Here is a 25233-nt window from a genome sequence, read left to right as displayed (position 1 = left end):
TATTTGATATAATATGCTATATATCTCGGTTAATAAAAATTTATTAAATTAATGAAATTTTTACTAACTTATGTAATTCTCATTCCTATTAATTAGAGAAATACAGTGTGTAGATGGCTCAGTTCATTACTTAAGAAAAACACACTTTTATAAAATGGTTAGAGTCTATACTAATATTAATAGCACAAGAGAGGTAGTTAAAAGATAAGAGTAAAATATCTAATACTACTAAACACCAATCAATCAAATATGTGTTCCTACAGGTATGCCAGATGTTATATTTAATCTTGTAAAATAATTATGATCTTTATTTTTTAAAATAAAAAGTTTAGAGAGGCTAAGCAATCTGCCTTGAATCATTCAAGTCTGGATATTAACACCAAAACTAGTTTATTTTGGATTGAGGCTACTGTGGCTTAACTAGTAAAATCAACATCTTTTTATAGCATAGTTTCTATGGGAAAATGCACCAAAACTTTTCAAACTTACAAAATTTTCATAACTTAGGTTCTAAAAATTGGAGGTTAAAACACATTTAACAGGAATTCAGAAATCTTCTAAACTTACCATATTGCAGGAGGAAGGGACTGCATGTTTGTGACCCCTCCATCCACAGGTACCACCACCTGTATGTTGGAAAGCACACTAGGTATCACCATAGCTTCTGGGTTGTACTTATAATCCACTCTAAGATCTGTGGTGCCAGCACTACATTTCCAGTATGTGGCAAGATTTAGAGGCGTAGATTGAATACCATTTGATGATACCTTTAAAGAGAAAAACAAATAATTACTTGGCCTGAAAAGTAAACAAGTCAGTTAATGACATATATAAGTTCACAGAATCTGTTGTTATCCAGTAATTCTTATTTATGCTAATAATGTTTGAATATTTCTCATCATTCAACATACAATTCATAAAGAATCTTAGAATTCTAAGAACTTAGATTTAAAACAAGAGAAATGGATGTGTCACCATGAAGTTCTGCAAGTCTGGAATTAGAATATTTTTCAACTTCAAATGGCTAATTTTAATCACATGACCCAGAGTAAATGGTAAAATTCTAATTTAGTTCCTTGCTCAAAGGACTCCTTTTCAATGAGACCTACTCTGCTCACCCTGCTTAAATTTACAATGAAAATGAAATTTTTCAGAGTTTAACTTTCACACTTACTTTTCCATACACATATTATTTACTTATTTAATGTCTATCTCCCATCCAACTCTCAGCAATTAGCAAGCACTGAATAATGTTTGTTGGATGAATGATAAATTGATACTTGGAATAAATTTTAAGCTAACTTAAATGGCAGCAGCACTCTTTTACTCTTTAGGTATTTATTTCCTAGAAACACAGGCTATTGGAACTGTTGAGTTAAAGGTTAAATCTGCCCTGGCCAGTGTGGCTCAGTTGGTTGGGTGTCATCCCATGCACGAAAAGATCACTGGTTTGATAGGTCGACAGTTTGATTCTGGGTCAGAGCCCCCAGAAGGGGACATGCAGAAGGCAACTGATCTATTTGTTCTCTCTCTCTAAACATCAATATAAACATTTAAAAAAAAAAAAAAAGAACTGCCTTCTAAGAGATTCCATTAATTTGTACTACTAACAAGTGATCACACTCTTAATAAAGCAATCTTTTTTCTTTTTATCAATCTAATGAGCTAAAACCAGTATCTCATTATTGTCTAAATATTCAATGCTCTTGGGGGGGGAGGGGGGAGAGAAGAATGTCAATACTTTAAAATTCACTGTTCTAATTTCTACTGGCATGGTGCTTCTGTCCATAAGTTATCTATTGAGTTATTTACCTTTACTTACTAATTTATAAAGGCTCTTTGGAATAAGCCTTTTGGTTTACCTTATATATTACAAATACTTTTTCCTCAAATTAAATATTGATTCTGTTCAGGGTTTGTTTTAGCTAAATATTTTATACACAAATTTATTTTTGTGTCAAATATCTGTGTCAAATATCTCACTCCTTTCATGGCTTCTGGGTTTTGTACCATTCTTTGAAAGGTCTTATATCATACATACACGTGTGTGTGTGTGTGTGTATGTGTATGTATACACACACACACACACACACACAAATATACATATATTCACCCATAATTTATTATCTTTATGGTTTCATTTATTAGTAAACCTTGGACACCTATAGATTTTATTTTGGAGTTAGGAACTTAGCTTAAATTTTTTCCCAAATATCTAGCCTTCTGCCCCAATACCATTTATTGAAAAATTCATCATTTCAACATTGCCTTAAAATGCTATTTTAAGGAAAATGTCATATAAACAATTTTCCATTTATTCTTAGATCTACTTTTGGACACACTAATTTGTTTCATTCATCTGGCCATCTATTGTTGTGCTAGTTGCAAACTATTTCAAATACTGTTGCCTTATAATAATATTCCCACTAAAACTAAAATATTAATCCATATTACTGTTTAAAGCACTTAACTTTATTCTTCCAGAAATATCTTGAAAATAACTGTCAAGTCTCTAAACACAAATAAACACCTCAAGTGGGTTTTTTATTAGGAATATACTAAATCCATGTTAAATTAAAAACAGCTAAACTTTTTTACATTAGTTTCCTGAAAATGAATGAAGTATTCATTTCTAACTATATTCAAGTCAGTAGATGTTGTGTTATGTTTCTTCCTAATTATTTATTATGAATGTTTTGCTGCGTTTTCCTGATTGTTTTGAAATCTATTAATTTTTAAACTGATCACTTTACTAAATTCTTCTATATTCAAGTTTTTTATTTGATTTTCTTCAGTTTTCCAGGGAAAACGGATTCCTTATAAGTAATAATTTTTGGTTTCTGCTTTCCAATACTTATTACCACTTATTCCATTCTCTTATCTAACTGTACTAACACATCCAGAAAAATCTTATATACTAATAGAAATAATGGTTGTCTTAGCCATTCCTGACTTTGATTAATTGCTTTAGGTAGTTTATTAAATCTGATGCTGCTCATCTTTTCAGATTAAGGACGCATTCATGTATTTATATTCACTGAAAATTTTAACCAGAAATAGATGATGAGTTTGATCATCAATATCATTTATTTATTGTCTCCTTTTCCCCCACTAACCCCCTCCTCTAAGCCATTCCCACCTCGGGCAAGCCCCCATTGCCCCAGTGTCTTTGTCCATTGGTTACACCAATATGCATGCATACAACTTCTTTGGTTGCTCTCTAAACCTCCACCATTTATCTCTGGATCTATTCTTGTTCATCAAATTATGTTGATCATTATATCCCACATATGAGTCCACATTGTCCTAAAAATGCTAGAGGTCAAAATCTCCATAGGCTTAACAGATTTTCTGATTTTGAAACATCCTTGCATTCCTGAAATGAACCTCATTTGGTATGACATTCATTTAATGATCTACAATATTCTGTTTGTTACTATTTTAGACTTAGGATATTTTTCAATGACAGGACACTCACCTGATACTTTAATACATCTACATTATAATAAGAGGCAGCTGGATTTTGCTCTGATAGTTTCTTGAGGTAGACAGTAACGGCTTGCATGTTCATCCAAAAATCTTTTGTGTTAGAATCACACTGTGATGGATCACTGCATGCATAAGAAATATTTTTGTTATTTATTTGACTTTTATTTATCCTCTACTTCTGTGTAACAATTTGGTGACCTGGGAAAAACTAGCAGAAAGGAACCAAAGATGGGATGAAGGAAAGCTAAAGTTAGGGAATAAATAATAAAACATACCAGAAGTTTGCCTGGAAGATGAGATGATAGACAGAAAAGGATGTAATAATTACTACCACCATCAAAAACAGACAGTAGAAAGCTGTTCAAATCATAAATAATTCTGGTATTGTCTTCAAATTAAATGACTATTGCTTCAAAAAAGGAATAAATTAAATGACTATTGCTTCAAAAAAGGAATAAAATGTTCTTAAAAAGAAATTCCACCTTTAAAGTAAAAGTACACAAACCTGAACACAAGTTGCGCATTTGGAAGAATTTGCTCTAGTCTGCTGATATTTTTCACCCTGAAGCATAGCACAGCTGGAGATGGGTTGCTAGTGAAGACTTTAATAATCCCACTTGGAAATGATATTGTCATGTCACCAGTGATCTTCACAATACACCTGAAATTGGAGAATTTGAAAATTTGAATAGTTTAAGTAAGGCATTTTAAAAAATATATATATTTTATTGATTTTGTACAGAGAGGAAGGGAGAGAGATAGCAAGTTAGAAACATCGATGAGAGAGAGTCATCGATCAGCTGCCTCTTGCACACTTCCTTCTGGGGATGTGCCCGCAACCAAGGCACATGCCCTTGACCGGAATCGAACCTGGGACCTTTCGGTCCTCAAGCCGACGCTCTATCCACTGAGCCAAACCGGTTTCGGCTAAGTAAGGCACTTTAAACCAGCTATATGTTTTAAGTGGAGATTAAAGAGGAATTTATATATATTTATCATAATTATGAATGAATGAATTTTTTTTTAATGATCTTTGTGAAATGGGATACTCAACACAAATGTAGGTGCACTGATAACTCCTCTGCTCGTTTACCAAAACCACCTCCTGGCTGTCTGGGAAGGTAACACTACCCCCACTGCAGTGATTTATGCTTCTAAACGCCACAGATAACGGGCTCTCAGGGTGGCAGTCATGGTAAATGTCCTCCTTGTTCCTCATTGCCTCTTCCAACTCTGTGTTCCTTCTTCCTTCCAAAAACCACCAGCTTCCTTTGAAACCCATGCCATTGAACTATACTACTCATTAGTCCATCCCTTTCAAGTTATCTTCACTCCCTTTCATTTTCTGAAAATTTTAGCTCCTGGCCTATTATTAGTAAGTACTGGTACAGAGACAGACCATCATAATTCTTAGTGATTTCAATATCTCCATAGATAATCCTTTCAATATTTTGGTCCCCTAGTTCTTTAGTCCATCACCTCTAATGATTCTGTCTTCCAGTCCACTTCAGCTATGCTGCAGCATCTCCATAATCTCAACTTTATAATCTCCACTTATCTAATCACCACTTTCTTTTTCTCCCAACTCATCCTGTCTAGTATGGCATTTCCAACAATTCTCCAGTCTCATTAAAACCTCCCAAATATTATTCCTACCATCCTTTTCACTAACATTCACTCATTACTTCCAAATTTCCTCCCATCTTGGAATGTCCCAGACAATCATTACACACACTCATATTCATAAGTCCTCCCTTGCTTCTCTCTCACTTGATCACGCTTACTTGGCAAAACACAGTCTTTGCTAAGTTCAGCTCCTCACCTAACTCTATAGAGCTGAACATGACTAGAGCCAAAACTCCCAACTGGGCCCCTTTATTCTTACCTGACAATTCTACTACAATCCCTATATCTTTTCTTACTTTCACCCTTTCCCTCTAATCTGCAATATTCCCTCCCCCTATTCACAGTCACTTTCCTTTCCTGGTTCTTTTTTTTTTTTTTTTTCAGTGACATTTAAAGAACCTCCTCATACTCTCACTACAGAACTTCTAATCTATCTGACTGTATCCATACCTTCTGCCTTGTCTCCTGTTTCAACTGATGAGTCTATGCACCCAAGGTCATTCTTATCACCTGAGCCCTGAAGCGCCTCTCTTACATACTGAAGGATTTCACTCTTACAGTTGTCCCCTCTCTTTCCTAAAGGTTCATTTTCCCCCATAAATATTGGATCTTTCCCATCACCATACGGGTGTACTAAATTAATAAAAATCCTCCTCTAATTCTATGATACTATCTCTCTTCTGCTTCTACCCCATTTTCCTGCTTCCACTTAAAACAAAACATCCTCAGAGTTGTCTGCATTTGCTTTTCCTGTATATAGGAGTCTTTTTGCTCCTGAACAGGCTTTCATCTCTACCACTCTGCTGAAATTGTTCTTGTGAAGGTTACCAATGATACGTCCAAATTGTCAATGGTCAATGTTTCTTGACCTGTTAGTGGCATCAGATATAGCTTCACAACCCATCCTTCATGAAAGGGTTTATTCACTTAGTTTCTGGGACACTGCTCTACTGGTTCTCTCCTCGCCTCTCTTGTTGCATGCTATCTCTAATTCCTTTGCTGGATCATTCTCATCTTCCTGTTTTTCTAAACACTGGAGTACCAGGACTTAGTTCTCATCAGGTATCTCTCTACTGTTTAAGGCCCCTGGTTTTAATTATTATATACAAATTAATGACAATAGCATATAAATCTATGCCCTGAACTCCAGAATCATGCATTTGACTATCAACTTAATGTCTCCGCTAAGTTGTTCTAGTACTTCAAACTTAGCAGTCTACTCAACAGTCTACTTACTCATTAAATCTTGACAACTGTTTTCAAAATATATTCAGAATCTTATTTCTGTTCAACATCTCATCTAATACTCATATATAGAAGCCACCAACATCTCACCTGGACTTCTATGATTAACTCTCTCTCTGCATCTACTCTGGATTCTTAAAAAAACATTAACCTCATTACTCGTCTGCTTAAAAGACTCCACTGGCTTTCCACCTCATTCAAAATAAATTCCAGTTCAGCTGGTATGGCTCAGTAATTGAGCAATGACCTATGAATCAGGAGGTTACAGTTCAATTCCCAGTCAGAGTAGATGCCTGGGTAGTGGGCTCGATCCCCATTAGGGGATGTGAGGGAGGCAGCCAATCAATGATTCTCTCTCATCTTTGATATTTTTATCTCTCCCTGTCCCTTCCTCTCTGAAATCAATTAAAAAAAATTTTTTTAAATAAGGTGAATTAATTTCTAAACGCATTACTGTCCATGATGCCCAACCTAAACTAGTCCCTCTATGGATTTATCTTTGACTGCACTCCTCCTTGCTTCTACTCAATGACCTGGCTCTCCTTGCTGTTTCTTAAATATGCCAAGCATGCTTTTACCTCAGTCCCTTACATTCACTGGAATGCTCTTCCTGCCAATACCTGCATGGCTTACTCCTCAATGTCTTTCAAACATCTGTTTAACCGGTTAACCGGGGAGTTCCTTTTTAATTACGCAACGTACAACGGACACATACTCTTTCACTAGGACGTATCAGTACGTTACACCCAGCGGACGTAATTTTATATTATTATTTTTTTATTTATACTTAATTAAAATAAATGAAATATATATTTTTTCGTTTATTTATATATAAAGCACAAAGGAAAATACAAAATTACAAACAAATAGAAAAGAATACCAACAAAAAATGGAAACATCGAATTAAAAAGTATAAATTTTACAAACAATTATAAAGATTACAGCTGAAGCCGGTTTGGCTCAGCGGTAGAGAGTTGGTCTGCGGACTGAAAGGTCCCAGGTTCGATTCCGGTCAAGGGCATGTACATTGGTTGCAGGCACATCCCCGGTAGGGGGTGTGCAGGAGGCAGCTGATTGTTTCTCTCTCATCAATGTTTCTAGCTCTCTATCTCTCTCCCTTCCTCTCTGTAAGAAAATCAATAAAATATATATTTTTTAAAAAGATTACAAAAAACATATACCGTCCCTCTCAGGGCGCAACATATATTTCAAGGATGTATTCATATGTCCTACCCGTTCCCGATAGTGTTTATGTTTGATGTATTTATAGGTCCCGCTTGGTTAACAGGTTAAAAAGGTTTCATTGACCATTCTATCTAAAATAGTAGCCATCTATTGAAATTGTCCAACTCATTACCCTGGTTTATTTTTCTTCATAGCATATATCAATACCCCTAATATAACATTATTCATAAGTATTTGGGTGCCTACTATGTGTAAAACTGTCTGTGCTGAAGATACTTTAGTTCTTCTCTCCTAAGCTTGCATTATTGAGAGAAACCTAATAAAGAAACTGTTTCTCATGATAACGCAAACTTTTAAGTCTTATACATAATAGGTGATCAAATATTTAATGAATGTAGGTTGAATGAAAAATATTCCATGAAAAGTAGAGATGGTCATTCACCCAAATACCCAAATACCATTTTCTTAAAATAAGGTCTCAGATATATATATATATGTACTCTAGGGCTCTCTTTACAAAAGATATATATTGGGCCAAGATTCAGAGTTCTAGTCCCATCTAAAACATCATCCTGCTTAAGGATATGTAAAGCAACAGATGTGTCATACTGGTCATAAAGGCTTGGCAAGAATACCCTGTTTCCCCGAAAATAAGACAGTGTCTTATATTAATTTTTGCTCCCAAAGATGCGCTAGGTCTTATTTTCGGAGGATGTCTTATTTTCGGGGAAACCCGGTATTAACTGAGGGAAAAATCACTACTGTTGATTATAGTGATTTTTCTATTTGAAAGACAATCCTTAAATTACTATATTTGATAGCAAAAAAAACCCAGAAAATAGAAAACCCTAACTTATACAGATTCAAACATAACTCTTAAAACTGACCACCACATTCTTCCACCCGCCCCCCCCACACACACACACACACACTCTAGTATGTTTGTATATTTTTATATATTTTTAAAACTAACTTGGTGGGATCTGCTCCTTTAAAGTAGGCATTAACAGATTCTGTAAGGGCGACTGCCACGGGTAAGGTGTCCTGATTTCCAAGGCTGACGGGGCTGGGACCTCGTGACACACCTAGAATACAGACAATTCATTTGTTAAAATCCTGCCGAAAAACATTTACTAAATACCAAGACAGGTATATTCACAATGTTAGTCATATTCACAAATGACTCCATTACTGGTTTCAAAGATGCCCCAAGTAAAACCTGGGATTAAAAATGTAGCATAAAATACTACCAAGGACCAAAAAGAAAAAATCAGGAAAACATGTCACAATGACTTTTTCTTTTAAATGTCAAGACACAGAAGGGTTGGGTTAAAGAATGTAGAAGGTAAAGTTCTTTATCTGAAGAACTAAGATTACTAAAATATGGCTTTAAAATCAGATATTATATTCTTTTCCGGTTCTACCCATCATATACATCAGGGCATTAAACTGGATTTTTATATTTATTATTATTTTCTTTTACCCTTCTTTTTCTAATACTTGTATTATATTCCCACATTACCTTGTCTTGATAAATGTTTTAACTATTAATAATAACATTTTTTTAACTTTCCTGACATAAAGTTTAGATACCTTTAGGATAAAATCATTATGAAGCAGTGTTTTAAAAGCATAATGAAATGTCAACAAAGTTAAATCTATGGATGTGTTCGTTTTTTTAAAATGTTAACTAAATATCTGGTTTACTTCATAATAGGAAAATCGCACCAACTAGTACACTGTAGTTTTTTTTCCTTACTCAAATCCTCTTACCACTTATCCTTCATTCAATATATAATGTGATGCAATTTATAAAAGTGATGCTATTTGTAAAAAGTCAATAGAATAATTACAATAATTCATTCTTATTTAAAAAATGAGTAACCTAAAAAATGAGTAACCTAGATCAACATATAGCTCTGAAATGTAAATACACGCTTTTATTATACAAATGCTGCACAATGTTAATAACCATCAGATATTTTTCATTTCAGAGCTAATAACCTAAGTGAAAGACTGAGTTACCCTCAAGGATTAACAACAAAAAAGTATTTTTCCATTGATTTTTAGACAGTGGAAAAGATGAAGAGAGACAGAAACATCACCGTGAGAGAGACATCAATTAGTTGCATACTGCACAGGCCAAACTGGGGCTGGGGATTGAGCCTGCAACCATGGTACAGGGTATGTGCCTTTGATGACACTTGAACCCAGTACCCTTCAGTCTGTGAGCCAAGGCTCTATTCATTGAAATAAACCAGCTAGGATAAGGATCAATTCTGACAAAAATCAGTACTGGCTTTCTCTGCCTCACAACTAAACCTGAGATCCTACAAATAGTAAGAAACATCTTTTGTTAGCTTTAAAGGCCAGGAAGATTTTGTGATATTCAAGAATTTGAAGTAATTTTGCCTTAGAAAGTTCTTCAGTTGGAAAAATATCTAGCAACAAGAACTGCTGCTTTTATATCAATATGGAAAAGTAACTCCCCACCCAAATAAGACAACTTAAAATTCCAGATGAAAATTAAAAAGCCAATAATATAAAAATTTATTCACAAAGTCATACTAGTTATTTTACTAGCCACTAACATGTGCTAGACACTTTGCTGAGGAGGCATGGAAAAATGCTTTAAAATTGACATTCTTTCTACTTCTTTTATAATTTTTCTGTGGTTCCGATAGCTTTAGAGTTAAGACTTATTGATATTTCTCAATGTTGAGAGAACAAGGAGATGGAAGATAATGCAAAAATATTATGTTTTTATCATCGGGGATTTGATATCAACGGAGCCAATATAGCAACTTAACATTATTAGTACAAAATTGAGACAGTTAAACCTTAAGAGTTATTCTTGATTTCTGAGACACCATACAATGCTGGAAAAGAAAATTTTAGATAACAAAGTACTTTTAGAGACACTTTAGGATAATTAGTTAACATTTACATTTGCTTTTGATACAATACCTTGTGAAGTCTCACAGTGCTTTTCAATTTCAGAGAGTGTCCCAATCAAATTATCATCTTCTATCATATTTAAATAAAACAAAATATCGCAAGAAAACACTTTCAAGAAACAGTAAGAATAAAAAATTTATATCTAAGCAAAGAATTGAATAAGCATAATATTTGTCGTACAAAATCCACACACATCCTGCCTGCATCATCATAGTCACCTACTTGTGGTTCTACTGGCCACACTGAATCAAACTATAAACTATGTACCAACTCAATCAAAATTAATCAAAATTCAAGTTTCATCACAAAGAGAAAACCTTCTGAATACTCTTAGGGATAATGAAAAAGAACTAAAACTAATTTTGGTACAGAACATCTGCCTGATTTCTATGTATTTTATGGCTAAAATATAGTCTGCAGAAACAAATTAACAAAACCACACATATAAGAAATTGCTGTTAGAGCAAAGACAAACTTGTTATATATATAAGATGGTTAACATCATGTTCAGACATTTAGAAATCATTTTTATCTCATTTTTACAATGGCCACAGACTCAAAGGCACTTCTCCTATGTTTTGAAAATCTAATTAGACATATTTTAAATCAGCTTACTTAGGGCTGTGATTCTCATAATTATCATGCATCAGAATTATTTGGAAGGCCTGTTCAAGGACTGCTAGCCCTACTCTCAGCATTTCTGATTTAAAAGGTTATATCTATATACAGTAGGTCCTTGGGTTACATCGGAGATCTGTTCCTACGGCATGACGTAACGTGATTTGCCATAAGTCGGAACCCACCTACATAAGCACCTACGTCACTCACATGGAGCGCATATACAGCAGCAATGAAGTGACACAGTAAAAAAAAAAAAAAAAGAATTTAAAAGAAAGATAATTCCTAACCTTTAATTGTGGTAAATAAAAACATAAAACATATATGTACATCGAAATGACAGAACTTTAGATAGATAGATAGACAGATAGATAGATGATAGATAGATAGATATAGATGGCAACGTAACCACAAAACGACGTGCAGTGAGTCTGACATAACTGTCTGTATATATATAAAAAAAAAAAAAAAAAAGCCTACGCGACTGAATGACTGTTTGGTTGCTATGACATGCACTGACCACCAGGGGGCAGGCGCTCAGTGCAGCAGCTGCCCTGTGGTGGTCAGTGCCCGAGAGCACCACTCAGCTGGCTGAGGAGTGCTAGACACCAGGCTGAGGGCGGTTGACACAGCTGCAAAACATGAGCCTCTCCCACCTCCACAGCAGTGCTCCCTAGCGTGCACTACTACATCCCGAGGGGTCCCGGATTGCGAGGGTGCAGGCCAGGCTGAGGGACACCACTGATGCACAAATCCATGCATGGACCTTCAGTTTCTATCAAGTTTCCAAGGGATGCAGACAGATGCTGCAGGTCCAAGGACCACACTGATATTATAAATCAGTGATGTACATTATTGAAGATAATCCATTATTACTTAGAAGCAGCAGCAATAGGGACAGTTATAACTTTGGTGAAAAAGTTATTACTCCCAAAACACAGCTGCTTTGTTTACTGTACTAACAGTAGATGAGAAAGGTAATAAGAATTTGCAGGAAAAATTGGATAAAGGTATAACAAATTAATATTGAGCAACATATTTAAATGTACTACTGACTTTGTTCAGTGAGGTATAGGTTTGTATGGCTATTTTTAAATCTTCATAATTTCATAATACCTATTTTTAAATCTTTATAATTTCAATTCTTATAGAAAAAAAATTATTCAATGCAAACAAACTCTTCTCTCCCCACTTTTTTTCCTCATTGAATCGATTGTTTTTAGAATGCAAGTATCAGTCATGGTAGACAGGGCTACATTATATTGCTTGGTTTATAAAGTTGATGCATTTTTTTTTTCAATTACAGTTTATATTCAGTGTTATTTTGTATTTGTTTTAGGTAAATTTGATGCATTAACAGTGTTAACCATGGTTAAAATTCTATTTAGATAAACTATGAATAAGAAAAGAAAAATGTAACTAGTTTGAAAATGCCAGGTGTGTTTCCAGGAAACCCAAATTTCTAACATTAGAAGTCATCACCAGCCCAATAAACAAACAACAACAAACCCTCAGCCTGATCATTCTTTAAATGCCAGCTCTCACATGTAATCCATGAAAATCGCTTACCTACTGTGGGAGTATTGGCAGCACTCAATGAAGCAGAAGAGGAGATAGAGGAAGAACTTTCTGCCCGGGCTAATGGAGCAGCAGGAGGTGGGCTGGTATTGGAAGTTACAGGTGGGCTGAATGGCCTGGGCTTAAAAACAAAGAATTATTTATCAAAATGGTAAGACAGTTCCTTCATTATCAGAAAAAGATTATTAGGTATCAGGTATATTTCATCTTAATATACTTAAACCAAATTTATAATGTGAATATCTTATAACTCAAAATTAGTGATGCATAGATCAAATAATTTTTGAGGCTGTATTAAAAGCTGGAAATATTCTTTTAAAATAATGCTGTCAAGAGAATCTTTGTACATAAAGCATTTTTTGTATTTCAAAAAGTATGCTTAAGATAAAATCTCAGAAGTCAAATAATTAATTTAAACAGTATGAAGGCTTCCCACACTTACTGCCAAACTGCTTCCCAAAAAAGGCTTACTGACGTTAATGCTTTATAAATACGAGAAAATATTTCCCTGCACCCTTGCCAACAATGAATGGATGGGCCTTAAGAGGAGAAAATTAACTTTTAGCCAATTTGATAGATTTTTAAAAATTGGCATTTCCCCTTTTATGAATTGTATATATTAGCACTGTATATATTAGCACTGTCTGCTTTAGTTTTGGGAGGATTTAGATGAGTTTTCACTAATCCTTTATTTGCTACAAATATTTCTTCCTCTCACTCACTCATGCCCTCACCCCCCTGTGTGGGAGTTTGGGGGGGAATGGAGGGGATAAGAACACATATGTAATACCTTAACTAATAAAGAAATTAAAAAACAAAAGCCATCACCTCCAGGTTCATAGGTCAAAGCTCAACCATTGAACCACACTGGCCGGGCTGTTTGTTTTTCAAGTGCTGAAAATGTTCTAAAATTGGCAATTTACGTGTCTGAATAAAACTGAAATAATATACTAAAAACATCGAATTGTACACTTTAAATGGGTGAAATGGCTTCCTCATTGAGAAAATTACCACCATATAACGGTTTGAGAAAATCTTAATTTTATTGTCTTCCCACTTTTCTAGTTTAACATAAAAACAAATATGTTCTAATTCATTTAAGTGAATTTTTCCCTCCCAAATTCCTAATGGTTCCAATAATACGTTAGCAATACTTCCTGAGGTGTTTCAATTTTTAAAATAAGGCATATTTAGCTTACTTAAAAATAACCTTTTCCTGTTTATAAAAGAATTAAGCAAATACAACATTTATTTAGTGTCTACTACATATCAGGCCATGGATTAGTTACTAGATACGAAGCAGTGAACAAGACACTGTTCCTGTCCTCAGTTACTTGAGGGACTTGACAAACTAAAAGAGGGAGCAGGCTTAGAGAGGACAATGGGGACATATATAATACTTTCAACTATCAGAATTTTTTTTTAAAGTACAATTTAGCCCTAACCAGTTTATCTCCATGGATAGAGCGTTGGCCTGCGGACTCAACGGTCCCAGGTTTGATTCCAGTCAAGGGCATGTATCTTGGTTATGGGCACATCCCCAGTAGGAGGTATGCAGGAGGTAGCTGATTGATGTTTCTCTTTCATCGATGTTTCCAACTCTCTATCCCTCTCCCTTCCTCTTGGTAAAAAATCAGTAAAATATATTTTAAAAGTACAAATTAGCAAGTAAAGAATAGTCATGGTGTTGTAAAGTACAGCACAGGAAATATAGTCAATAATATTATAATTGACTACATGTATGGTGTTAGGTGGTACTTGATTTATCGGGATGAACACTTTGTACATTATATAAATGTCCAATCGAAACTATACTGTACCTCAACTCTAACAGAAAAATAAAACATTATTATTAAATTAAACAAAAGGTAAAGAAAAAATAAACCCTATAAACATTCATACACTAAAATTAGTTCTCTTCATTTCATGAATATAAATTTACAGATATAACTTTCATGAAAATTAGAAAGTACTGCCCAGTTATCGAGATGTAACAATTTTTGTATTACTTAAATAATAACCATCTTCATAGCAGCATAGCAGCTGGTATTTAGTCCTTCACTTCCACTAAGTATGTTCATTGGTAATAGGGTTGTAAAAGAAAGATGTCACCATTTCAACATTGGTGCTCAAGCCTTTTCATTTAGTCATGGAATATTTTGTAATAGGCCAGGCATTATGCAAAGTATTAAGGACATGAAACTGACTATGGCATAGTCCAGTAATGGGGGCACACACAAAAAAAGTATGGCTCATGAGAGGGAGCGAGAAAAATACAATGAGATTGGAGCACTAAAAAACATAAGCAAAATATGAATACAAGAAAGAGAATGGCCCTAACCGGTTTGGCTCAGTGGATAGAGCGTCTGCTGGGGACTCAAGGGTCCCAGGTTCGATTCCAGTCGAGGACGGGTGTACCTCGGTTGCAGGCACATCCCCAGTAGGGAGTGTGCAGGAGGCAGCTGATGTTTCTAACTCTCTATCCCTTTCCTTTCCTTTCTGTAAAAAATCAATAAAATATATTTTTAAAAAGAAAAAAAAATGATTAAATCCACCAAGGAAAAAGTAATGATCAAAGAAGGCTTTATCTATATGGTGATATTTAACAGCATCTAAAAGAAAACTGAGGGGCATTTCAGATATAGGAAGCATAATAAGACATGGATGTGTAAAAGAGCATTATGTGTTTGGGGAACAGTGGAAAGTTTCAAGTGGCTGGAACCTAGGCTGCAGAGAAGAGAAAGTTGGACAGTTCATCAAAAGCCTTGTACATGCAGCTAAAATATTCAATCACATGAAACACTGGATATGTATATCAGGAGAATAAGCTTGATGTTCAGAAAATTAATTCTGGCAATTAGATCAGAGGCAGAGACTGATTTGGGAGAGCCTCACTCTGACTAGACCCCATAAAATTTCTTTCACTCTCTGACAACCAATGCTTTTTTTCCTTTTCTTCTTTTATAGCAATATGTATTTAATATGTATTTAATATGAAGAAGTCAATTGAGTGATGTGAATTAGTATCCTTTTATATACAAAGTAAAGAAAGCTGACCTAGATGCCCTCCAGGACTTTCCTGGCAATATACTTCTAAGGTCTAAGAAGCAAGGAGAATTCTATAAAAACACTATAAAAACAGCTTCTCGGCTGTGAAACAATGGGTACTGATAGTATTTTTATAATGTGCCAACTTTCACAGAAAATTTTTTTGTCTTAATGTTTTGATCCACAGGTATGATAATGAGGTAAGATGGAGGAATGAAGGAACTATTGTTGGGGAAAACCCTTCTATACTTTGAAAACTCCAATAGAAAATTCCAAGCATTTAACTGAAAAGGGGACATAAAGAAAGATATCGTTTGCATCTTAAATCAAAACAGTTATAGTTTTTTTAAAAAAAGAGAAACACCTTAGTACATACTATTTCATTAATCCCACTGAGTTTGCCTGAAGTAAGCTTTGGTCTGGAAGCAGGCCTTGGAGGTGGGACAATGGTGCCTACAGAAAGAGGAGTTGTGGGCCTGGCTGGTGGGGGGAAAAGAAAAGTATTAGTATGTAACAATCCTGACATAAACACATTATATTATAAAGAACTGTTAGGATTCAGTGTTCATTTTTCAGAAGTTTAAAAAATATATATATTTGGTAAAATACTGAGAGCCTATCAATGAAATATATTCTTTTTGAAGCTACCAATACTATCCTGGAAAAAAATCATTAAATTTTTAAGAAAACTGACACACATAAGTTATATTCCTGTTTCAATTATTTATACATTTAATAGCTGATGTAAATAAACAACTAAAGGTCTAAGGTCTTTAATTTATTGCCCATACACCTACTTTACAGATAGTAATGAAACACCAAGCCTTTGAAACACCTTCAAAATAGGAACATGAACTCTATATCAACCACTTACCTTCAAAACTGTAATTTGACTTTTATTTTATTTATTTATTTATTTTAATATATTTTATTGATTTTTCACAGAGAAGAAGACAGAGGGATAGAGAGTTAGAAACATTGATGATAGAGAATCATCGATCAGCTGCCTCCTGCACACACCCCCCACTGGGGATGCGTCCGCAACCAAGGTACATGCCCTTGACCAGAATCAAACCCGGGACCTTTCAGTCCGCAGGCCGACGCTCTATCCACTGAGCCAAACCGGTCCCGGCTGTAATTTTACTTTTAAATTGAACCATATTTTAACATTTTTTGTGATAAAAGTATTAAAATTATATTTATTTTTAAAATTTCCCTAACCAGTTTGGCTCAATGGATAAGAGTGTTGACCTGTAGACTGAAGGGTTCTGGGTTCGATTCCTGTCAAGGGCACATGCTAGGGTTGCGGGTTCGATCCCCAGTAAGGGGTGTGCAGGAGGCAGCTGTTCAATGATTTTCTCCTATCACTGATGTTTCTTTCTCTCCCTCGCCCTTCCTCTCTGATATCAATAAAAATATATTTTAAAATAAATAATAACAAAAATGAATTAGGGAAATTTTATTTTAAGTATTGAAAATAATCTAACTTTCCCTAAATCCTATATAAATTTAATGTTCACTGTTTTTCAATACCAGTTGCAAATTTTGCAATTTTATAAATCAAATACTAACTTGAAAAATAACTCATCATGGTAGAAATTAATGAATGGAATTCAAGTGTACATCATCAAAAGTAACATATTTCAGAAACTGAAGAATATAATATGGATGGCAAGAAATATATTTCAGTAAGTTTTATAAGTTTACAGATGTGTAAAGTTAGAAATATATGAAATGGTCTAAGGATATGTATGGGGAAACAACAGGTAAAGCTGAGGGCCCGGGGTCAGCAATGGCAGAATGGAGGCATAAAAAGGCAGAACATGGAGGTGGCAGGAAGCAACCTAAAGAAAAAAGGTAGTTGACACAGGAAGGAGTAAATGCGATGGGGCCCTCTAATCCTGTCACATGAAGGAATACACATAGGCATCTTTTAGGGTGCTTGAAGAAAAACATTGGGAAGCTGGTGAGAAATGGAATTTGGTTTCTAAGACTGCTGCCTGTTTCAGAAGGATAGAAGCAGCAGATAGGAGCTAATTTACCCTCTGACAATGCCTAAAGAGAACAGATAAGGCAAGTTTCCCATACTATTCTTTACCTGAATAAAGAAAGATACTAGACTCGAGAAGCAATGATGAAGATGCAGAAGAAAAATCAGCAATACTGTCAGCTTCTTCTGTAAGTAATTTTTCAGGACATGTGACATTATGGCAAAGGCCACTTTGATCTGCAGAGATGCGGGTGTTGGAAGATCACTCATCCAAAGCATCAGGAAACCCAAAGGGATGTTCAGCTTTCCAATGCAATCTCTGGAATACTGTCTGAGCTACACTGGAGAGATGAACTTGTAATAACTTCATCAATAAAGGAAATCCACTGACTTTGTGACCATGAAGCAAACAAACATATGTGCTTTCTGGTGGTGCTATTAATTTCTGTGAAACAATAATTATCTCTATCAATATCACTAATATTCTTTGAAGGGCAAATAACTTGTGACATTATTTTTCAGACTATATAGGAAAATTAAAAATACATACCAAAGTTAATTTTAAAACTAATCTAAAGTTAATAAATGATACTTTTTTTTTAACCTGAAATTGAAAGTGATATGGCCAAAACGTTCTTTAGAATGTTTTGTAGGTAGCAAGAGGAAAAGAGCTTTTTTGAAAATGAAGAGACTGTGCTAAAGAAAATAGTGAGAAACAAAAAGCAGAGTTACATAACTAAAGCCTCCAGGATACCAATGTGAAGATTTTTATTAAAGATTTGAAAAAATAATTTATGAAAGAATATTTAAAAAATTGAAAAACACTGCTTTTAGGACCCTCTTCATTCTAAATATAAAACACCATTTTGACATTATCACTAACCAAAAGGAAGACCTAACGACGACTACCGTTTTTCCTGTACGATTTTAGTTTCCTTATACAACCTATTAGTAAGGTTATTTTTAGAAAACTAATTAGTAACAAATGCCCATTCAGAAAGGATATAATGACACTTCAGAGTCTGTTCAACTATCTATTGACTATCTCTTGCCGTTTTACAAAAATTAGGTACAGCCGGGACCGGTTTGGCTCAATGGATAGAGCGTCGGCTTGGGGACTGAAGGGTCCTGGGTTCGATTCCGGTCAAGGGCATGTGCCTTGGTTGCGGACATATCCCCAGTGGGGGGTGTGCAAGAGGCAGCTGATCTATGACTCTCTCATCGATGTTTCTAACTCTCCCTTCCTCTCTGTACAAAATCAATAAAATATATTTTAAAAAAAATAGGTACAGATCACTTTTCCTTCAAATTCCAAATTGTTTCAGGTTCAGGTTGCCTAAAACACCATTTAAAAAAAATTGTTTTAAAATATTAGTCCCTAGCCTGGCCTGTGTGGCTCAGTAGGTAGGCCAACATCGACCCATTAACCAAAAGTTCTGATCAGGGCACATGCCTGGTTGCGGTTGTGGGCTCGATCCCCAGTAGGGGACATGTATGAATCAGTTAATCAATGATTCTTATCATTGATGTTTCTATCTTTCCCTCTCTAAAATCAACAAAAATGTTTTTTAAATAAATATGTTTCTAAACAGTTTAACTTTAAATACTAGTGTTTGTTTTATTAATAGTAAAATAAAATGTTTTATTAGTAATAAAATGTTTCAATAAGGCTTACTGTTTTGTTAATAATGCAAGAGTGCAAAAGATTTTAGAATTTGCAAGACCAAGGTTTGAATCTATTCTTCATCTCCTAGTTATATCCTGATATTATAAAATGGGGACAATAAAAACAACTTTATGCAGCAGTTAATGAAGTGAAAGTAAATAATACACATGTAACTCCTAGCAGAGTGATATAGCAGAATCTCAACTAATTCAAGTTCTTTCCCACCATTCCAGCACTCCCTTAACCCCCAATACTGCATGTACGGCATTTCTAAAATCCCAGAGAAGGTTGAAGAGCAACTTAGAGAAATTTTATTTCCTTGCTTTGAACAAGCAGTGATTTTATTAAACACTAGAGACCTGGTGCACAAATTCGTGCACTAGTGGGGTCCCTTAGCCTGGCCTGTGGAATCGGGCCAAAACCGGCTCTCCAAAATCCCACAGAGTCCTGGATTGTGAGAAGGCACAGGCCAGGCCAAGGGACCTCACCAATGCACAATCAGGGCTGTGGAGAGATGCGGGAGGTTGGCCAGCTGGGGAGGAATTGCAGGAGGGCTCCAGAGCATGTCCAGCCTGTCTCACTCTGTCCTGAATGGCCAGACCCCAGCAGCAAGCTAAGCTACCAGTGGGAGCATCTGCCCCCCTGGTGGTCAGTGCATATCATAGCAACTGGTCAACTGTCTCCCCCCCTATAGTCAGTACACGTCATAGCAAGCGGTTGACTTAGCATATCATTAGCATATTGTGCTTTGACTGGTTGAATGGATGACTGGACACTTAGCATAATAGACTTTTATTATATAGGATGTGTTTCTTTGATGACTGCTTTGAGTGTTGGCAAATGGAATTTTATATTTTGAAGAAAAGAGAAACAATATATTATTGCCAAAACAATTAAAAAGTACTCATCAAGTCCTTTCAGACTTGGGAAGTGCTAAAACCTTTCTGGAAAGCAGTTTGACAATAAGTAGCAATGAGCATACCTTATAACTCATAATTCTCACATTGAAAAATTATTATATGATATTATGAGACGTGTGCACAAAACTTGTTATATTGATGAATGTTCATAATATTAGAAAATAAGATCCAATGTAAATGTCTATCAAGAAAGCAGTGGTTTACATTATTGAATTTTATACAGTTGAATTTTATCTATAAATAATAAGATTATGTGATGCCTACAAATAAACATCAGATTTTTTCCACACTAATATGTTAAATTTTTATGGTTTAAACCATAGGCCCTTTAAGCTAAGTTAAAAAAAAAAACACAATAGTATAAAATCACTTTTATCTGGCAATATGATCTGAAGACTAGTTAAAACATTTTTGATCATTAAGCATAATGATAAATAAATAAATCAATAAGAAAAATTACTGAATTCCTCAATTTAAAATATATATGTATATATATTTACCTGATGTTGATGATGTTAGTGAAGCTGAAGATGAATCAAGAGAAAGACCACCAAACAGGGGATCCCAAGCAAGTAAATCACTGGTTCCTTTCCTACCATAATATTTTTAAAATAAATATTTTAATAAAGGAATATTAATATAAAATTTAATCAATATCATTTTGCAGAATTATAATAGTACAACATATATGATTAAAAAGTTGAATGTTCTGCCACTGGAATATGTGAAGAAACTTTAAAAATTAATAAACCAATTTGTTAACCACTATATGCAGGATCTACAGTAACATTGCGTGAAGATGATAGGAAGAGATAGAAGATGAATCCCCACCGATTGCACTTTTTAAACTCCTAATCTTAGGGGCTGTCAGAATGGAAATGACTTCAGCTTTACAAATAAAAAAAGCAGCATGGAGTCTATAAATAAGCTACTTAAGGACACACAGCTACTTAATTCTATAACAATGTCAGGTCTTAAGTGATATGAAATCAGAAATTTTATAAGATCATACTTATTTTCAAAGAAAAAGAGGAAAGGGTTTTTTAAAAAGTATTTCTCGCCGAAACTGGTTTGGCTCAGCAGATAGAGCATCGGCCTGCAGAAAGAAAGGTCCTGGGTTCGATTCCAATCAAGGGCATGTACCTTAGTTGTGGGCACATTCCCAGTAGGGGGTGTGCAAGAGGCAGCTGATCGATGATTCTCTCTCATCGACGTTTCTCTCTATCCCTCTCTCTTCCTCTCTGTAAGAAATCAATAAAACATATATTTTTTAAAGTTTTTCTCATGTACATAAGTAAACCCAACACTTGATATAAATTTCAAAAATCTTGTTACTGCAGTAGATCATACAAAGGCAGGGTTTCTCCCTGGACAAGCCACTACCTGGGACACTACAGCAGCCTGGCGAAATACCTGGGGCAGATCTGCCTTTTTGATTATTAAATCAAAACCATGAACAAAATCATCAAGGGAATCAACATTCTACTTTCAAAAAACTATGTGCTGCATAACCAAAGTTTTCTTCCACTGACCTCTTGGAATCAATGCACTGGATTCAACACCTGGCTCTTTAATATAAACTTTTATACTATACTGTAAATACTAGAAGTCTCAACATGCACCTACATGGACCTACTACATCTTGCATGATGAAGCCTAGAATTACAATTGCATATGATTCCTAAAAACATAGTTTAAAACACTTATAAGACTAATGCTTAGATTAAAAAATAGATTAAAAAATAAATTATAAAAGGATAGTTTAAAATTATTTTATAACTTTTACTCATACAAAAAACATTAAAAGAAAGCATTCTTATTTATAGATTCAGAAGTGAAAAAAGACCCATGCCACACTGGCTTAAACTATTTTTTCTTTTTAAAAGCTGACAACATTCCTCCTAGCCTCTTCTTTTTCAACTTGAGACACTTCTTTACTTTGAAGCTCATGCAATATATACAGCCTGTTTTACAAGATCACAGCCAAATTTAAAGGGGAAAAAGTAAGAAAATTTTCAAGAGGACAACTAGTTGAAATACAAATACGTATGAACTTGGAATACTACCAATTATTTAGAAGCAATAAGACCATCAAGAACAAATACAGTTAAATGGATTTTTTATATTATAAAAAATTACTGTCAAATAAGAAATAATTAAAACAATGAAAAACTCCACATGGCATCTGACAGCTTAAGAAATAGGGTAATTCACAATACTCTACTAGAATTGAAACTGCAGAGATAATAAAATCCTAGAAAACAGGAGAAAGGATACTTTAAAGGTAGTGGGAAGCAAAGAATAAAAAGGTGGAGGAAATAGGATTTTTAGGGCAGTCATACTATTCTGAATACTACAATGGGGGACATGTTATTATCCATTTGTCAAAACTTGCAGGATGTATAACACCAAGAGTAAACTTCAGTGTAAACCGTGGATTTTGGGTAATAATAATGTGTCAATGTAAGTTCATTAATTGTATCAAATATAATTTGATGGGGGAAGTTGAGCATATGTGGGGGCAGAGTATATGCAAAAACTCTACCTTTCATTCAATTTTGCTGTGAATTTAAAATTGCTCTAAAAAAAATTTAAACATGGGACTTACTCATTGGATGAAGTAGATGGTTTCGATTTTGTTAACTCTTCACCTAATTAAAAATTATCTCATTACTATAAACAATTTAAAAATTCTGGAATTAATAACAAATATAAACAATTATAGTAAGAAAAAATAAACCTTTAACAAGTTTTCTATTGTAAAGAATATTAAAATAAGATTTAGAGCTTCTGCTAAATATTTCTTCTAATATCTCATGAAAAAATGACATGTCAAATCAACTAACTTCTTGTAATTATTAATCTAAAATGCCTTTTGAAAAGAAAAATATGGGCTGCAACTTTGAAAATTAGGACAAATGTTTAAATACTTATGTAAATATCATTCAAGAATTTTAATTGATAGATCATGAAAGCATTTTTCAATTTCTAAGAATATCATTAGTGATTATTTTATTGGCCAATAGTAGTTCCCAACTTTTGAAAAACATAACAACCTAGAGCAAAAATCTCTGTAAGACAGTCTGTTTTGCTACCTTTGTAACACGAATCATTTCATAAGGAACTAATACAGAGAGGAAAGGCATCAGTAATTCAAGTCATGTTAGTTCATAAGAAACCTTCAGGGCACCTCAATGTTTTGCATCCTTAAACAATAGATTACAAAATACATCAATATGGGTAACTGTAACAAACTATGAGGAACACCTCACTGCACATGATGCCCATTCATGCCACCTTCTCCCATTTGGCTCAGTCTCAAAGCTAAAAGAGATAATATAAATTGTCTTCTGTTATAAAATAAATATCCTTTTAATCTGTTGTGAAGGCTCATGATGAGAAAAGACTATTTCTGTAACTAATTATATAAGGCTACAAGCTTAGCAAACTGCTTGATAAATTTTAATAGAAATAAAATAACCAACTTAAAATGTCAAACTTACTAGATGAATTCCGATTCATCTGCACCTAAAATAGAAAAAAAAAAATACCAAGTGCCAATAAATAAATAATTTAATTTGGCAACGAAATACTTTATAAAATGTTAATAGTGGGAACCTAAATTTTAAGTTGTTTTTTAGTATATCTGCTCAATTGTAAACTGTATTTACATAAAAAGATGTACAGAAAACTTTCAGTAGTTTTTGTTTTATAGTAAAATTATGCATGTACTTTTAACATTCAATAAAATATTTTTAAATATTAGACTACTAAATATCTAAAACAACTTTATGACTTGCTAATTTAAAAAATTTAACACGTTTTGAAAATCAATGTTCAAACATTACAATTGTGCTGTGCTTATTTTAAAAGTCAATAGATAAAAACAAAACCTTGTACTTACTGGGCTGTGTCTCTAGTAGTACATGGAAAAAAAAAAAAGACAATCATTTTAGAATTTAAAATATCCTATTTCCCAACTCTAATAATTAGTCTCTTCCTTTCTGAAGCATACTTAAAACCTATACAATTTAAAACACATACATTGTTTGGGGGGAAATACTTAGGCTAAATAAGCAAACTGAGCAAAAAAAATATACTCACAATATCTTCAGTTCACAACCAATATTAATAACTAAAAATTTTACGATTATTTTATGAGAATGAAATTAATGTGCTCACTGTTTTAAAACAGATATAAAAGAAGAGCACAAAAGAAAATTAAAATCATCAATGAGCTCACAACTCAGCAATAGATGCTTAACATTTTGATACATATTTCTCTAGGCTTTTATTTATTTACATATAAATCTTAAGTCAGTTATGCTCTTACAAAATAAATATGTTTAATGGTTTCCCTAGCTGGTTTGGCTCAGTGGATAGAGCGTTGGCCTGCAGACTGAAGGGTCCTCGCTTCAATTCTGATCAAGGACATATGCCTATATTTCAGGCTCAATCCCCAGTGGGGGGGCGTGTAGGAGGCAGCCAATTAATGATTCTCTTTCATCATTGATGTTTCTATCTCTCTCTCCCTCTCCTTTCCTCTCTGAAATCAATAAAATATATTTCAAAAGATGAATAGTTTCACAACTTTTTATTTCAGATATATATGTTAACCTTGGCATTAATCTTAATGTTCACTAGTAATGATAGAATAAAACTTCACTTCAGAAATCTGTCTTTTTGTTGGGAAAAAAGATTCTAAAATTAAATTCTAAAAGTGAGTAAGAGAAAAAAGCTTTTAGCCAAACGAATGCATACAGACTACTTAAAATATATAATTAAATAACAAAATGAAATAATGAGAACTTTTATTCTCTATTATCAAGATGAACAGATTAAAAACAATTTTGAATAACTACAAATATACTAAAAAAAAACATGATTCCCCCCCCCATAGTTTAACATTT

The 25233-nt window shown here is 34.1% G+C and overlaps 1 protein-coding gene across 5 annotated transcripts in view; it reads right to left on the bottom strand.

Annotated features, from left to right (window-relative positions):
• The window catches only part of FCHO2 (FCH and mu domain containing endocytic adaptor 2), a 111055-nt gene that overhangs the window by 20528 nt on the left and 65294 nt on the right, over positions 1-25233 (bottom strand). For 2 of the 5 annotated variants that reach the window (XM_045571565.1, XM_036409222.2), the window contains 11 exons: positions 24228-24239; positions 23827-23851; positions 22932-22974; positions 20824-20915; positions 16124-16227; positions 12691-12820; positions 10513-10572; positions 8519-8630; positions 3995-4150; positions 3479-3611; positions 568-767 (listed from right to left, as the gene is read on the bottom strand). In XM_045571565.1, coding sequence (XP_045427521.1) covers positions 568-767; positions 3479-3611; positions 3995-4150; positions 8519-8630; positions 10513-10572; positions 12691-12820; positions 16124-16227; positions 20824-20915; positions 22932-22974; positions 23827-23851; positions 24228-24239 — 1067 coding nt within the window. Of the gene's footprint in view, positions 1-567; positions 768-3478; positions 3612-3940; positions 4151-8518; positions 8631-10512; positions 10573-12690; positions 12821-16123; positions 16228-20823; positions 20916-22931; positions 22975-23826; positions 23852-24227; positions 24240-25233 lie in introns of all 5 variants that reach the window. The other 3 variants (XM_045571566.1, XM_036409224.2, XM_045571567.1) reach the window with 2 other exon arrangements.

This window comes from Pipistrellus kuhlii, unplaced genomic scaffold, assembly GCF_014108245.1.
Source record: "Pipistrellus kuhlii isolate mPipKuh1 unplaced genomic scaffold, mPipKuh1.p scaffold_m20_p_4, whole genome shotgun sequence".
NCBI classification, from domain to species: domain Eukaryota; kingdom Metazoa; phylum Chordata; class Mammalia; order Chiroptera; family Vespertilionidae; genus Pipistrellus; species Pipistrellus kuhlii.
This window is presented reverse-complemented; position numbering and strand designations above follow the sequence as displayed.